General features: G+C 34.2%; 1 protein-coding gene across 1 annotated transcript in view; it reads left to right on the plus strand.

Annotated features, from left to right (window-relative positions):
- The first annotated feature begins 1042 nt into the window (after positions 1-1042).
- The window catches only part of rapgef1a (Rap guanine nucleotide exchange factor (GEF) 1a), a 43545-nt gene continuing 26672 nt past the window's right edge, over positions 1043-17915 (plus strand). Inside the window, exons 1-9 of the mRNA XM_073819123.1 lie at positions 1043-1181; positions 6817-6962; positions 7081-7259; positions 8175-8331; positions 8469-8557; positions 8735-8887; positions 15833-15953; positions 17117-17297; positions 17419-17802. Of these exons, the coding sequence (XP_073675224.1) occupies positions 1154-1181; positions 6817-6962; positions 7081-7259; positions 8175-8331; positions 8469-8557; positions 8735-8887; positions 15833-15953; positions 17117-17297; positions 17419-17802 (1438 nt within the window). The 5' untranslated portion in view covers positions 1043-1153. The remainder of the gene's footprint in view (positions 1182-6816; positions 6963-7080; positions 7260-8174; positions 8332-8468; positions 8558-8734; positions 8888-15832; positions 15954-17116; positions 17298-17418; positions 17803-17915) is intronic.

A 17915-nucleotide genomic window follows, 5' to 3' on the forward strand; every position in this document is an offset into this window, starting at 1 on the left:
ACATAATTGTTTTATATTCATACATTTATTATATTATATTATTTAAATTCATTCAAAATTATAATATAATATAATAAAATATAATAAATATATGTAAGAATATATATATATATATATATATGTAAAAAAAACTAAACCTTTGTTTCAGTCACTTATTTCACACAATTATTTTCTATTCATAGATTTATTATATTATATTATGTTATGTTATATTACAATAATTTCAAGAGAGTTTACTCTTATGTTGCTTATATAATATAATATTTAAAAAATATAATATAATTATGTAAAAAAATAAATGTCTGACAAAATCTAAACCTTTGTTTCAGTTACTTATTTCACACAATTATTTTGTATTCATACATTTATTATGTTATATTATATTACAATATTTAAATTAATTCAAAATTATAATATAATATAATATAATATATGTAAAAAAAAATATCTGACAAAAAATCTAAACCTTTGTTTCAGTCACTTATTTCACAATATATTGATAGATATTATTTTGTTTTCATACATTTATTATATTATATTATGTTACATTTATTATATTATTTAAATTCACTCAAAATTATAATATAATATAATATAATATACGTTTGCAAAAAATATATAAATGTCTGACATAAAATCTAAATCTTTGTTTCAGTCACTTATTTCACATTATTATTTTATGTTTATACATTTATAATATAATATAATATAATATAATATAATATTATATTATATTATATTATATTATATTATATTATATTATATTATATTATATTATATTATATTATATATATAACTTTCCATTTTGGCTTATATTGTTCTACAATGCTGTTTGATGCTTCTGAATCCACTTTTGCATTCATTGTCAATGTGTGATTTTCGCCGTATGGGGGCGACATTGCTGCAGAAATCACACACTTTCACTCGCCATCATTATCTACTGTTGGCCTGTCTGTGTCTGTGTATATGTGAGTGAGTGTGCGTGCGTGCGTGTATGTGTGTGTGGATGGAGGAGGCAGAGCCAAACACACATACACAGACACACAGACCAGGACCACACCGACCGGTCTGTCTCCTTAAGATGCTGGAATAACGGCGAGAAACGAACATCTTTCGATTGTTGATCGTGACCAGCTCACTAACTGTCACCAAAATGTCTGGAAAAATAGACAGCAAGCAAGGTAAGTGTTTGCATTTGTTTACATCTTTTAATAACGAGAAGATGAACTTCAGCTAGCCGCGTTAGCATTAGCGGCAGACGAGGGTTCAAGGCCACTGACAGGATCAAAGCATCTTATCTTTATCTTATTTTGAAAAGCCAAACGCGACATATAACTGCCTTGGATGATATATTCAGCTCTTTAAATACATTTATAAGAAGATATGGTATTAATCTCTACACGAGTTTGTCACAGCTGTATTTGGGTGTGGACAGAGCTGCTTATAACGCTGTTGTTGACTTTAGCTAGCTGTCAGACTTCTCGTTTTTTTCCCCCCATATTTGCTGTTTATTTTTAATATGTAGTTCGCGTTGTGTGATACTGGTTATCTATATAGAGTTTGTGTTACAGTTGTTTTGTGTTGCTGTCTGGCTCTTTCTGGTCGTGTTGTTGTAATGGTCTGTTGCCTACAAAATGTAGTGTTCTGTGTATTTAAACGTACCCAGTAATTAAAATTAATAATCCGAATGGTTTATATAATACATTCCCTTATATATGTTTTATAAGTGCTCGTGTAGTTTTAACAAGCTGGTGACAAATGACTAGATCGACAGATAGATATAGATAGATATATAGATACATATACTACACGTCAAATGTTTTTGAACACTAAGGTTTTTTTAAAGAAGTCTCTTCTGCTCACCAAGCCTGAATTTATTTGATCCAAAATACAGCAAAAGCAGTAATATTGTGAAATAGTTTTATTATTTAAAATAACTGCTTTCTATTTGAATATATTTTAAAATGTAATTTATTTTTAACTGAATTTTCAGCATCATTACTCCAGTCTTCAGTGTCACATGATCCTTCAGAAATCATTCTAATGTGCTTATTTTCTGTTCTAGAAACATAGTTATTATTATCAATGCTTAAAACAGATGAGTATATTTTTTGTCTTTTATTTATTCTTTGATGAATAGAAAGATCCAAATATCAGCATTTATCTGAAATGAAAAGCTTTTGTAACATTATACACTATACCATTAAATAGCTTGAATTGTTTGGAAAATACATTATAGAAATTACTTTAATTTAGCAAGGATGCTTTAAATTTACCAAAAGTGATGATAAAGACGTTTATAATGTTACAAAAGATTTCTATTTCAGATAAATGTTGTTCTCCTGAACTTTCTATTCATTCAGAAACCTGAATTTAACATAATAATGATAATAATAAATGTTTTTGAGCAGCAAATCAAAATATTAGAATGATTTCTGAGGGATCATGTGTCTGGAGTAATTCAAACAGTTATTTTAAATAAAAAAATATTTCTGAATTGTACTGTTTTTACTGTATGTTGTTTAAAATAAATGCAAGCTTGGTGAGCAGAAGAGACTTCGTTAAAAAAACATTAAAAATCTTGCCGTTCAAAAACTTTTGACTGGTAGTGTAAATAGAGTTTCTGCTTACTATATTCAGTCAAATCCATATAGGATATAGATTCTCTATGTTATGAGATACTACTACTCACATTTACCTGTTAACTTGAAGATTTCTACTCTCTTTTTGTGACTTTTGATGAAATAAGTCACACTGACGAGTAACGATCACTGTCACTTCCTTTCTCAGAAGTTTTAGAGAAGTATGGAACATTTACTATAGGTTAACAGTTCACTCGAATTTTAAGACTGACAGACAGATAAGCAGACATTGTGTATGTTGTGTTATATATCTCTAATGCGCAATATCATGCAATATGCATCTGAGATGCGTTGAAATGGATACATAATGGCATTGCATCATTTTATCAGTCATAAATTTGCACTCAGTCTGACGGCACCCATTCACTGCAGTGGATCTCCTGGTGAGCAAATGATGTAATGCTAAATTTCTCCAGCTGTTCCAATGATGAAACAAATTCATCTACATCTTGGAGGCCTTTGGATGAGTCATCTTTAACAAGTTTTCACTACTACTAGTTAATCAAGTTGATTCAGAAAGAGTTGAATCACTTGATTCACATCAGGTTAGATTAGAGATAGTGGTGCGGAAACTGTTAAATGCAAGTTTTTTGTTTTTATTCTCTTGCATTTACTGGTTACATGTGTGATTTTTTTTTTATGAATAAAGCTAAAGGTCTGTTAACTCCCCTGTGAGGTTGCCAGCACTGTCACTTCCTTTCTATGAGGGTTCGGAGAAATTTGAATCACTTGTGGGTAACTTCTTGTCAGAACATCAGTTGTTCATCTCTAAATGGCCCCTGCGATGTAGATGCTGGTTTGCGTGGGAGAATGTTGGGCTGTGTGTTTTAGTTTCAGACATATCTCTTAAACTTGTTTCAGCTAGTGAAGATGTTTGCATTATTTTAGTAGCAAGAGTCTGAAACTAAAAAGGGAAGTTCTTTTTGCATTTCATGTTTATCAGGTCATGCTGACTATATTTTTATCTTCATTTTTCTTTGTTACACTTTGTAAGATTTAAATATAGAACTGTTTGTTCTATAGTCTTGCACAAATCTGTTTGATTGAGAGTGATTGCTTTGTAGGATAAAACAGTCGAAATCAACGAAAAATTGTACTTTCATGCAACTCTGTGTTTGGTAGCTCATCTTGGTGGTGGAAACTTTAGGTTAAGATGTGGCCAGAGGTTGAGGATGGTTGTTGAACGCGTGAATGAGAGGGAAAAAAGTCAGTTGTGGTCGGCTGCTTTGTTTCAGAAGAGGATATGCAAAAAAAAAAAAGAGGATATGAATTTAGTAGATGACACTTCCCACTGCATGAGGATCAAGAACCGAATGGAAAGATCACGTCCTCTCGAAGCACACCTTATTGGTTTGCAGTGTTTTTATTAGCAGAGAGGTGCTTTTTCTTAGACAGTTGTTCAGGAAGTTGGCTCTCATGGGTAATTTAACCTGTTTAGATTAGCAGTCACATCAGTTTCTGTGACACAAGACAGATATGGCATCCATCATTCTGGGTAATTCCAGTCCTGCGCAATTTTATTCACTTTCAGTAACTGCTGAATCTGCTGTTGTCTTTATTTTTTATTAGAGGTTGGATTACAATAACATTTAAATGTTAATTTACAGTCTTATCGTTCCAGGAAAACAGTCCTAAAATATTCATGATGACTCACCCAATTTCAGATTTCTGATGCAAACCAGAATGTCCTTCCTGTTTTAAGCAGCTGCTTGTAACTAGCTAGTAATTAGTAACTAAAACCCATATTACTTTTCCAGGTTAAACTCCATATTGAATGTAACCTGGATGAAAATGTGGCTGTGAGGGATAGGTTTATAGTGTTTGCACTGGTATTTTGAAAAAAACTATCATCATATCATGTACAAACAGAAACTTAAATGTCTTCACAACAACCAGTCAAAATAAAACTTTGGTTTAACTTGAAGAAATTGTGACAGAAATATATTACTTAATGTAATAACATTACTACTACTACTACTATTACTAAAATTATTATTAAAGCATTATTAAAAAAAAATTTTTTTTTTGAAAAAATATTTACCAGAATTTATTTAGCAGAAAAATTTAAATATTAATTATATTTTAATTTAAAATTATAGTTAAAAATAAATAAATTCATAAAAAAATGATAATAATGCATATTTTTAAAATAAAATCAATTAATTAGAAATGCTTTTAATTTATAACATTCAATAAAACCATTAAAATGGAATCCAGAAAGTAAAGATAAAACTTGATTTGAGAAAAAAAGCATATTTCAATGTAATTTTTTTGTTGAACTTTTAATAAATTGTGAAAGTTTTATGATAAAAAATTAATAAGACATGCTTTTAGTTTAATACAGTATTATTTAACTGTTAAAACAGAGTCTAGGAAAAAAAAAAATTGAAAATCACAGTGTCCTTCCTGTTTTAACCAGCTGCTTCTGACTAGCTATTAATTAGTAAATCATGTTCACGGCTGAGATGTAAACTAAATCCCATAGACCTTATTCAGGTTAGACGGCATATTGAACATAACATGGATAAAAGTGTGACTCCGAGAGACAGACTTACAGTTTTTACACAGTTATTTTGAGGAAAAACTTGTCATGTCATGGTTTAACGTAAAGAAATTGTGACAGAAATATATTAGTAAATAAATTTAGTTTAAATACTCACCACAGTATTTCTGAAAAAAATATATAAATAATTATTTTTAAAATAAAATCAATTAATTATAGATGCTTTTGATTAGTTACTTTTAATGAAACCATTAAAATAGGATCCAGAATTGGTAAAAATAAAACTGAATTTGATATTAATATTTAAAAAATATATATTTCACAGGTTCTTAAAATACAATTTGGTTAAACTTGTAATAAAATGCTGTTAAACTGTGTAAGTTTCATTATTTCTATTAATTAAATATGATTTTTGGTGAATAGAATGTAATTTAATAAAAAAAAAAAAACAGTTTAGAAAAATTCTAGAAAATGTAAAAAACGAAATTTGGGAAAAAATGAAAGGGATTTCATAGGACCCTAATCTATTGGCTGTTTATTAAAAGTGACTTAAACTCTTTGATCCTGCTCCAAATTCCTGTTTCAACATGAAAACGCACAAAGTCCTTTTAAGACAAGTCATGTCACTCGGCGGCCATCTTTGAAACGCCTCTCGGGCATCAAAGTGCAGCTCCTATCTCTTTGAATGGGGAAACATCAAATTCTCCAAAACTGTTCGCCAAACTTACGATTAAATTTCATATTTGAAATCTCCAAAGAAATCCAACAAGAACTGCCTCATAAATATAGTTCCTTGTGCTTGAATAGCGTTTAAAAAACGCTTATTTTTCCGGCTTGATGAGCCAGTGCGCATGCGCAGTACTGAACGCACGTCTTAGAGCGCCGGCTGTTTCTATAGCAACCGGGACTTCTAACGGCAGATGCAGTGACGCGCTGACTTTACTGATCAACGATTGGATCTTTCACTAAGAAGGCGGAGCTTCGCGGCCATGATGACCGTTTCATTGTTCCACATTCAAAACTACACAAGTGACATGTCTTTGGTATTCTATAGTCTTTGAAACGCATCAACATAGAAAGAAAGGCTTCCATCTTTGATATGTGTATTTTGTGTCTCCTAAATACTTAATCTACGCACACCCTGCTTTCAAAGCTAGTATCCACATGAGTCAAAGATCCTGACAAAACTGCATTAAACTCACTTGTCGGACTCTTTCTTGCTTTTTCTGTGTTGTTTGATTTGGAGGTTCATAGAGCGCCCTCGCAAACCCTATTAAAGGAATGCTTCATTCCTTTAATGTGTGTGAGGATAAATTGCCCCTAAATGGTTTTGTGGCCTGCACAATAGTGTCATCACCAAAATTCGTTCCAGAGCGGCACGCTCCAAGAGAGCAGTAAGTCCCACTGTGACCAATTCAGTTTGTAGTCATAGAGGATTTCACTGTACACAAAGGCCTGCGTCTCATCTTGCATATATTCCCAAGATACAGTATAAGGTTGATGTCATAAAGCAGTGAACTGGAAAGCTGCTGCCTAAATTACTGCAAGATGTCATAAATACTTTGGAAATATTAAATTCAGTTTTTTTTTTTAATTTTAACACCAATGAGGAAATGTACTTTGTTGAGCTAATTGAACACATAATAATGTGTTTGTTTTGTCTTCCTGCAGAATCCCAACGTTCCCACTTGACGTCCTTTACGATGAAGCTAAAGGACAAATTCCACTCTCCCAAAATCAAGCGGACACCATCAAACAAAAAGTCCAAACCACCACCAGAACAACCCGTGAAGTCCCCCGAGAAGACCGTGACCAAGGTAGAAGAAGATGTTAAGCTTATTCAAAATTTTACATGGGCTATCTGAAAGCAAATAAGCACTTTGTTATCTTTTGACGTATCAAAGACATTGCTGACTTTCTTTTTACCACATTTAGAGTCTGAGTCGATTAGAGGAACATGAGAAAGAAGTGGTCAGCGCTTTGCGGTACTTTAAAACGATTATCGACAAGATGGCAGTGGACAAGAAGGTCTTGGAAATGCTTCCTGGTTCTGCTAGCAAAGTTCTGGAGGCCATCATGGGCTTGGTACATCTTGATGGCAAGATACTGAGCAGGTAAAATGTCTTTTAAACCTCTTGAGAGAATTAGTTTATTGTTCGACTTTTGAAAAACCCAGTTAAAAGTTTCTGAACAGTAAGATTTTTTTTTTGTTTTTAAAGAATTTTCTTCTGCTCACCAAGCCTTCATTTATTTGATCGAAAATACAGCAAAAGCAGTAATATTTTGAAACATTTTTACAATTAAAAATAACTGATAAATTTTCATCTTCAGTGTCACATGATCCTTATTCCTTCAGAAAATCATTATAATATGCTGATTTGCTGTTCAACAAAGATTATTTATTGTTATTATCAATATTCAAAACAGTTAAGTTGATTTTTTTTCAGGATTATTTGATTAATAGAAAGATCCAAAGATCAGCATTTTTTTTGAAATACAAAGCTTTTGTAAAATTATACACTATATTGTTCAAAAGCTTGGGGTCAGTGTGTGTGTGCGTGTGTATATAGATATGTATTATTATTAGTATTATTAGTATTATCATTATAGAAATCACTACTTTTATTTAGCAAGGATGCTTTACTTTGATAAAAAGTGATAATATAGACATTTTATAATGTTAATATAAATCTGAACTTTCTATTCATCAAAGAAACCTGAAAAAATTATATTCAGCTGTTTTCAAAGTAGTAATAATAATACATGTTTTTTTAGCAGCAATTCAGAATACTGGAGTAATGATTCTAAAAATTCAGCATTGAAATCACAGGAATAAATTACAATAAATTGTAAAATATATTAAAATAGAAAACAGTTATTTTAAATAATAAAATATTTTAAAATGTCACTGTTTTTGCTGTACTTCGATCAAATTAAAAGCAGTCTTGGTGAGCAAACGTCTTTAAAAAACATTAAAAAATAGTGTATATAAGTATAAGTATTTTAATTCCCTGTCCATCTGTCACCAGTTCAAGAGTGTCCTCCTGTCTCAGTCGACTGTATCAAAGTCTTGCAAACCTCATTCGCTGGTCAGACCAAGTGATGCTGGAGGGGGTGAATTTGGAAGATAAAGAAACTGTTGCAACCGTCACCACTGTGATCAAAGCAGTGCTGGACGGTGTGAAGGTATTAATGTTCAGTAGAACTCTGTCTTGACTTGTCTTCTGTCTGACATCTATTCTTTTCCCAGCTGTATTTAGCCATTGACTTTGTTCTTAGTTGATAGTGTTTGTAAAGCTGAGTTTGCCTGTGGTTTCTTGTAGGAGCTGGTTAAAGTTGCCATTGAGAAGCAGGAGCACCCCTCCCCTACAACACCTGTCAAAACCCTGCCTCCTGTCGCCAGTCCACAGCGGTAAATAAAAACCTTTTTGAAAAACAACATTATGCCTTGAGAAATTCTTTGAAATTGAGGTGGAATTTTCAGTCAAATTCAGTACAAGTCAGCAACTGGGCTGTCAACCTGTAATACGGTGTTGTGTGTCAGCGCTGAAATGCTATATCATTCATCTCTATCACTTTATATTGGCAGTGTTCCAGAGCCCCCTGTCATTGAGTTGAAGGAAACCGTCTTAAAAGATACCCCTACCCCAGCCGAGACCACAGAGACCCCAAATGATGTCCCAGATCAGGAGGTGGCCCCTCCTAAACCCCCTCTACCTGGACTCAAAGTGCCTGAACATTGGTATGAAAACAGTGTTTAGTCTATTGTTAATCTTTATGGCCTTTATAAATATTAAATACACTTTAATAAATAAATAAATTAATAAAATTAAAAAAGTATATATAATATTAAACTATTTTCTGTATTTAATAATATATATATATATATTTTTTTTTTTTTTTTTTTTTTACTGACCAACATTCAGTTTTTTCATTTATTTTAATTTTTTTATTTTAAATATTTAATGTAACATTTTATTATTATTTAAATAATGTTTTATTTATGTTTTCTGTTTAATTTAAATTTTAATTAAAACTTTATCACTAGAATAGTGCAAATACACATCAGAGTTGTAAACTGCTTTGAGATTTATCCTAAATTTAGGGGTTAAAAATATGGAAGCCCTTTTCTGCCAATGATTTAAAGAAAAAGTAATTTTTATAAACTTCTGACTTTTTTCTCAGAATTGTAAGATATAAACTTACAATTTAGGATATTAAATAGGATATTAAAAATACAGACTTTATAACTCACAACTGTACATTTATATCGCGCAATTCTGAGAAAAAAAGTCAGAACTGCTAGTTTATATCTGGCAATTCTTCTGACTTAATTTCTCAGAATTGCGTGATATTCTGGCTTTGTAACTTGCAGGTGTGAATTTATATCATGGCATTCTGAGAAAAAAAGTCAGAATTGTGAGATTAAAAACTCACAATTACCTTTTTTTACTTTTATTCAGTGAGGGAAATGGCCTTCCATATAAAATTGGCAAACCCTATAGAAAATAAAAAGAAAAACAACAGAAAATGTCAAAACCTGTTATGTACTGTGTTTATTGAAATAGCTGTTTATTTAGTGTTACAGGCTTCATGCAGTGAAACAAGTGAGTGTGATTGTATGAAAGGTGGTACTGCACAAGGCGAGCAGTTTACAAGAGGAAATATGAAGTATGCTGTTATCTTATCGTGCTATCTTATCTGGATTGCAGGCAGTAAACATTTAGAGATCACAGGTGTGATGTGGTTTGCAACAGCATGTCGTGTATGTTTTAAGTGCTGGGCTTGGCTACAGATGATTGCACAGACCCATCTCGGTTTGCGGGAGGCCTAAAAGAAAAGGTGTGAAAGAGAGATATAAATAGTGGTATTCTTGAGAATTCAGGTCTTTGTAGGGCGCAGCAGCGAAGGCTCTGCTTCCTCTAGCAGAGAGTCATTGACATATGGGCTGTTTTCTGAGAAATGAACTTAACAGTGTCAGCTCCCCTCTGAAGGCTAAAAGAGACAAGAAAGAGAGAGACAAACAGCACGAAGGGATATTCTGATACCAAGTCTAGACAGGAGAGGATTAGGTTGTGCCGCTGGCATAAAAGAGAGTTTGCTTTGTACTCTGAATTATTTGCTGGCATTTCCATGTTTTTGGCAAGTTTCCAGCCTTCCAACAAATCTGTGTCTCCGCTATATAAGCTTTTGTTGGAGATTATTTTGATGCCAAGTTTAGCCTACCAACTGGTCTGTTCACTCAGCAGCATGTTTTTTTTTTCTTTTTTTTTGTCTATGGGTAGGTTCACTTCCAGAATGAAAATTTCCTGATAATTTACTCACCCCCATGTCATCTAAGATGTTCGTATCTTTCTGTCTTCACTCACAAAGAAATTAAGGTTTTTGAGGAAAACATTCCAGGATTTTTCTTCATATAGTGAACTTCAATGGTGGCCAACTGTTCGAAGGTCCAAATTGCAGTTTCAGTGCAGCTTAAAAGGGCTCTACACAATCCCAGCTGAGGAATAAGGGTCTTAGTGAAACGATCGGTCGTTTCTTAGAGGAGTTATCGGATGCAAAACTCACTTTTACATGATGTTTGAACATAAATGTGTGTTGGCAGTGTGTGTACACAGGGCTCTATCCTTACTTTTCTTTTTAGAAGCACTTGTGCTCCTAACTTAAAAAATTTAGGAGTACAGTTCAAATTTCAGGAGCTTCTAATCAGTAGTCAAAAAAACCTGATCAAAAATTTGCTTTCCCATTACGAGGTAATATTGGACTCCTTAAAGTGATTTACAGGGGAATCTTGTTTTTACCTTTGTAATGGCATTTTTGGCAGCTTTATTAAAAGTAATATATTATATATTTTATGTAAAAAAAAAATTCTAATTAAATCAACAGAATAAGAACAAGTAGAATAAGAAATATAGCTGCAAGCAGCGATGACGGGCCCGAGCCGTCAGCGCATTCGCCATCCTAATAGCATCAGTAAAACGTTGCCCAGCGGGCACATGCATTCACAGTAACCCTTTGGCAGTTAGGTTTTAAGGGTTACAGCAATAAAAGGGTTACACTTTAAGATCAACACACAGACACAGACACACACACACACGCATGTTGGGTTTACATGTTTTATACATGTTTACATTCCATAGTCGTAATGGTTTTTATACTGTACAAACCGTACTTTCTATCGCCCTACACCTACCCTACACCTAAACCTAGCCCTCACAGGAGATTGTGCATACTTTTACTTCATCAAAAAAACTCATTGTGCATGATTTATAAGCCTGTTTCCTCATGGGGACCTGAGAAATGTCCCCACAAGGTCAAAATCCACTGGTATTCCTATCCTTGTGGGGACATTTGGTCCCCACAACGTGATGAATACCAGGTACACACACACACACACACACACACACACACACACACACACACACACACACACACACACACAGAGAACAATATATAAAATGTTGGCAACACTTTACCATGCAGTTTTATTTGTTAACATGAACAATAATTAAATTTGATTCATTCATAATTCATTTGATTCGTTTGACCGGCTGATTCATACAGGAATAAAGCAAGTGACTGTCTTTATGAATGGGAAATTGAATCATTGACAAACTAGATTTGTTTAAAAACACACTTTCATTCATAAACGACACAATGCTGTGTTTGAATAGAGGTGCATAGTGGCTCAGTTGTGACTTGTTTCCACCATATTTGATGACGAAATAGAACAAAATCAGAGTGTTATAGTCAGACAATGTAAGTCACTTAATATTAACGTCTTGTTTATTTAACTGTTGTATTAAATCAATATCTCATTTACAAACTCATCTTTTGTTCATCGCAATCCTATGTCATGCATGACCTTTCCAATATCGTTACGTAATGTGCGAGGTTGGGCTGGTGCAAGATGAGCTTTTGTGGTTAAAAAGTATATACATTTTTTTTTTTTTTTAGAAATTGGCAGATCGTTCTGCTAGACAAGACCCTTCTTTCTCAGCTGGGATAGTGCAGAACCCTTTGAAGCTGCATTGAAACTGCAGTTTGGACCTTCAACACTTTGGCCACCATAGAAGTCCACTATATGGAGAAAAATCCTGGAATGTTTTCCTCAAAAACCTTCTTCCTCTAAAATTTCTTTGCGACTGAAGAAAGACATGAACATCTTGGATGACATGGGAATGAGTAAATTATTAGGAAATTTTTATTCTGGAAGTGAACTTCTCTTTTAATATCATTAACATTAATAAGACAGCAAAGAAAATGACTACTCGCTGATATTGATTGTTTACTTGAATAATTAATGGACAATTTATCATCATTGAGAAATAATTGAAGGCAACATGGCATTATTTTAATGTTTATTTAATATTTAGCAACTCAGCTTTAAAAATTTATATACTGAGTGTGTTTCCTAGCATATTTATTGCTACTGAATATTGCTGTATTAAAATTGCCATGATGTATTGTGAAATTATGCTGGTACAGTGAGGGGGGAAAAATTAGATCCTCTGCTGATTTTGTACGTATGCCCACTGACAAAGAAATGATCAATCTATAATTTTAATGGTAGGTTTATTTGAACAGTGAGAAACAGAATAACAACAACAAAATCCAGAAAAACACATTCAAAAAAGTTATAAATTGATTTGCATTTTATTGAGTGAAATAAGTATTCGCAAAACATGACTTCACAACCACAGGCAATCACAGAGGTCAGACGTCCCACTCGAGGGATTTTGTCCCACTCCAGGTCATTAAGGTTTCGAGGCTGACATTTAGAAACTCAAATTTTCAGCTCCCTCCATAGATTTTCAATGGGATTAAGGTCCGGAGACTGGCTAGGTCACTCCACCTGACTTGAGCCACCTGTTTGTTGCCTTGGCCGTGTGTTTTGGGCCATACCCATCCACGCCCCTTTTTTAAGGCCCTGGCTGGTTTCACTGGCTGGCCCTGACGGTACATGGCCCCGTCCATCGTCCCTTTGATGAGGTGCAGTTGTCCTGTCCCCTTAGCAGAAAAACACCCTTAAAGCATAATGTTTCCACCTATATGTGACGGTGGGGATGGTGTTCTTGGGGTCATAGGCAGCATTCCTCCTCCTCCAAACATGACGAGTTGAGTTGATGACAAAGAGCTCGATTTTGGTCTCATCTGACCACAACACCTTGACCCAGTTCTCCTCTGAATCATTCAGATGTTCATTGGCAAACTTCAGATGGGCCTGTACATGTGCTTTTTTTGAGCAGGGGGACCTTGCGGGGGCTGCAGGATTTCAGTCCTTCACGGCATAGTATGTTACCAATTGTTTTCATGGTGACTATGAGCTGCCTTGAGATCATTGACAAGATCCTCTCATGTAGTTCTGGGCTGATTCCTCACCGTTCTCATGATCATTGAAACTCCATGAGGTGAGAACTTGCATGGAGCCCCAGACCGAGGGAGATTGACAGTTATTTTACGTTTTTTCCATTTGTGAATAATTACACCAACTGTTGTCACCTTCTCACCAAGCTGCTTGGCGATGGTCTTGTAACCCATTCCAGCCTTGTGAAGGTCTACAATCTTGTTTCTGACATTCTTGGACAGCTCTTTGGTGTTGGCCATGGTGAAAGGTTTGGAATCTGATTAATTGATTGCTTCTGTGGACAGGTGTTTTTTTTATACAGGTAACAAACTGAGATTAGGAGTATTCCCTTTAAAAGAATGCTGATAATCCCAGTTTGTGACCTGTATAAAAGACACCTGGGAGCCAACAATCTTGCTGATTGACAGGGGATCAAATACTTCTTTCATTCATTAAAATGCAAATTAATTTATAACTTTTTTGAAATAAGTTTTTCTGTATTTTTTTGTTGTTATTCTGTCTCTCACTGTTAAAATAAACCTACCATTAAAATTATAGACTGTTATATACAGTACAGACCAAAAGTTTGGACACACCTTCTCATTCAAAGAGTTTTCTTTATTTTCATGACTATGAAAATTGTAGATTCACACTGAAGGCATCAAAACTATGAATTAACACATGTGGAATTATATTTAATTCTATAAAATATTTAATTCTATATATACTATATATACTTCTGCACAACACAACTGATGGTCCATTTATAAGGCAAGAAATCCCACTTATTAAACCTGACAGGGCACACCTGTGAAGTGAAAACCATTTCAGGTGACTACCTCTTGAAGCTCATCAAGAGAATGCCAAAAAGTGTGCAAAGCAGTAATCAAAGCAAAAGGTGGCTACTTTGAAGAACCTAGAATATGACATATTTTCAGTTGTTTCACACTTTTTTGTTATGCATATAATTCCACATGTGTTAATTCATAGTTTTGATGCCTTCAGTGTGAATCTACAATTTTCATAGTCATGAAAATAAAGAAAACTTTGGTTCAAAGGTGTGTCCAAGGTGTGTCCAAACTTTTGGTCTGTACTGTAGACAACCTCACTGTATTGACTACTGCGATTTTGCTGATATTGTGAAAACCCTGTAGTGCAAAAAAATCAAGCATATGTTGTGGCAGTGTGAATATGCAGAAGTGCAAATGATTTTTGAGAGCTGCTATTTTAATTTAAATGTGTTATTATACATTTATTTATTTAAAACCTACATTTTGACTTTAATGATTGAACTCTATTTCATTAACAAGCAAGTATTTGCACAATCTGTCAAGTATTTGAAATTGAACAAGGCTGTAACATTTACCTGCACACTTGCTGGAATTATTCACATTACAAGAACATAAAGTAAAGTCTAAGTTGTGGTGAAAAACCTCTTAACCACATTGTTCACTCTGTCAATGTGCTTGATGTGACAACCTGACTAAATGAAACTATATGCATTTGGCATGCTCGCATGCTTTGGACAGCTTGCATCGTACACTTTTTTTTCCCACTGCAGCTTCCACTGTTTTTCATTAAAGTGAGTTTTTTTTTTTTTTTTTTATACAGCAAGCAACATCTCTGATGAAAGTTCTGCGTGCGCAGTGCAACGCCCTGATTAATAATTAAATTTGTTTTTTAGTCGTTGTTCCAGCTCTAATATCCCAAATGCACTGTGAAGCACAGTTAGCTCACTGAAATGGCATGTAGATGCTTTCATGGCCAAGAGTGTCTCGGCTCACAGCCGAAAATGAGTTTACATCAGACAGACTGTTAAAATAAATGACCGTGTTAAGACTACGACAGATCCTCCAGGTGTTTTATAGTTTCCCTTCATAGCAAGAACCTTATTTAATCTCCATTCAAGCCTCTCGTCTGGCAAAACAATTTATGACTTCTAGAAAATCTTGGTATGTTGAGACTGGTTTATTCAGAAGTTAATCGGTATTTGTAAATGTCAGCCAGACATACTCTACATTCACTATGAGTCAGTTCTTCTGCTAGTGGCTCTGCTGTATGACTTCAGCGTTAGCAGCTGTTTTGGGGTGACAGAGCAACTAACCAGACTGACTGAATGACTGATTTATGAAGTTGTGGTTTGTGGTTCCAGAGCTGAATTCCACTTTTACTTTGCAAAAATGTCCCTGGTTGCTTGGGATTGGTTGCAGGTTTTCATAACACGGAATTTGTCTGTAGTTTTCTTGATTGACAGCTTGTATGAGACTGATTTACTTTTCAATATGAGTATAGTTAATCTGTTTGATGCTGGCATTGGCTAAACAATCCCTTCTTTTTCAGTCCACCGGCTCTCCCTCCAAAGAAGCGTCAGTCGGCACCGTCTCCCACAAGGATTGCCGTGGTTGCACCAATGAGTCGTACCACAAGTGGATCAAGTCTTCCTATTGGTATCTGTCGACAGGTGAGATTTTGGTGTTCCCTTGATGCTCTAATCTACAACTTAAGAGCCTAACGTGGGACTTGTGTTTTCCCCCTAAAATTTTTCTTTAGTAATCGCTCAGAATTAATCTGAAATTTTGTGCAATTAAAGGTCACTCAGTTGTCAGTAGCTAAGATGACATTTAAAGATAGTCATAGCCATAGATAGTTCACCCAAAAATATATCATTTACTCATCCTAATGTCATCTTAGCAACACAAAAATATGTTTTGGAGAACATTTTAACTGTTTTTGTTGATTAAAATAAGTCATTTTGCTTCAAAACAGCATTGCGCTTCACTGACTTTCATTGTATAGATAAAAAAAGCAAAATAAAATAAACCAAATGGTTTATCAGTAATTACCCACCAACATTCAGTCCCAAACTAGCTGGCACTTACTAGATAAAATTCGAAATACATTTTTGAATTAAAAATAAAATAAAATTAAATAGGATATTTTTTTATATATTTACATTGCCGTTCAAAAGTTTTGGATCAGTAAGATTTTTTTCTGTTCATCAACGCTGTATTTGTTTTATTAAAATACAGAAAAAACAGTAACATTGTGAAATATTATTGCAGTTTAAAATAGTGTTTTTTAATTTAAATATACTTTAAAATATTATTTATTTCTGTGATGCAAAACTGAATTTTTAGCATCACCAGTCTTCAGTGTCACATTATCCTTCAGAAATCATTCTAATATGCTATTTTATTATTATTAATATTGGAAACAGTTTTGCTGCTTAATATTTTTTTGGAACCTGTGATACTTTTTTAGCATTCTTTGATGAATAAAATTTTTTAAAAAAGAACAGCATTATACACTATTGTTCAAAGTGGAAAAAAAATAAAACTTTTATTCAGCATGTCAAACTGATAAAAATGATTAGTAAAGACTTATATTTTTATGAAAAAATGAATAAATGGTGTTCTTTTGTTCTGTTCTTTTAATATTTTTATATTTGTTTCTTTTTTTTCTTTTATATATATATATATATATATCCATAAAATGAAAGTCATTTGGGTCCAGAGACATCATTTTAAAAATCTTTCTTAAGTGAAGAGAAAATGTCATACAGGTGAATAAATATGTAATACTTGGTTGTCTCTTGAGTTGAACTGTTCTTGATTTCATCTAAAGGAATATGAGGCAGATGCCTTACAGAGGCGTTTTTCAGGAGGCAGTCACTCCTATGGAGGAGAATCGCCACGACTGTCCCCATGTGGCAGCATTGGCATATTGAGCAAGTCAGATGAACAGCTGTCGTCTTTGGAACAGGACAGCGGACAGTGCTCTCGCAACACCAGCTGTGAGACTCTCGGTAAGTGTTTTAAGTCCTTGTTGAGAAAGCTACTTTGAAACGATAGCTTGTCTGACTACAAGAGTGGTTTAAATATATTGATGAGTTTTATCTTCTCCGTTCTGTCCCCTGCTTTACTCAGACATAGCAGAGAGCTACGACCCCGACTATGACTTCCTGCATCAGGACCTGTCTAGCATCGACCAGATCCCTCCCGCACACACAGGGGGTTGTCTGAGCCCGCTCCCGGAGTCTAACAATGAATCATCCTCCTTCCCTGTTCAGCTTCAATCGATGCCGCCCGCTCTCCCAAAGAAGGAACGCCGCCCCCCTCCGCCTCAGGTGGAACGACTGTACTCTCAATATGACAATGTTCCTGATGAGGACATGCAGACTCCACCGTTTCCTCTATTTGCTTCCATGCCACTCTCAAACCCTGGAGTATTTATGGGAAACTTTGGCCCTGCTGAGAACGCACAGATCCCTCAGAGCCCTCCACCTCTGCCAGAGAAGAAAAGTCGCCATAGTGAGTATGAGAAATTCAGATATGTTGTTTGTAGGGTCGCAAGTAACAAAATAAGAAAAGCTTTAGTCTAGTCAGAACGATTGCAGTTTAGAAAAAACCTAATATAGTGGTGG

The sequence above is a fragment of the Garra rufa genome, chromosome 15 (assembly GCF_049309525.1).
Source record: "Garra rufa chromosome 15, GarRuf1.0, whole genome shotgun sequence".
NCBI classification, from domain to species: domain Eukaryota; kingdom Metazoa; phylum Chordata; class Actinopteri; order Cypriniformes; family Cyprinidae; genus Garra; species Garra rufa.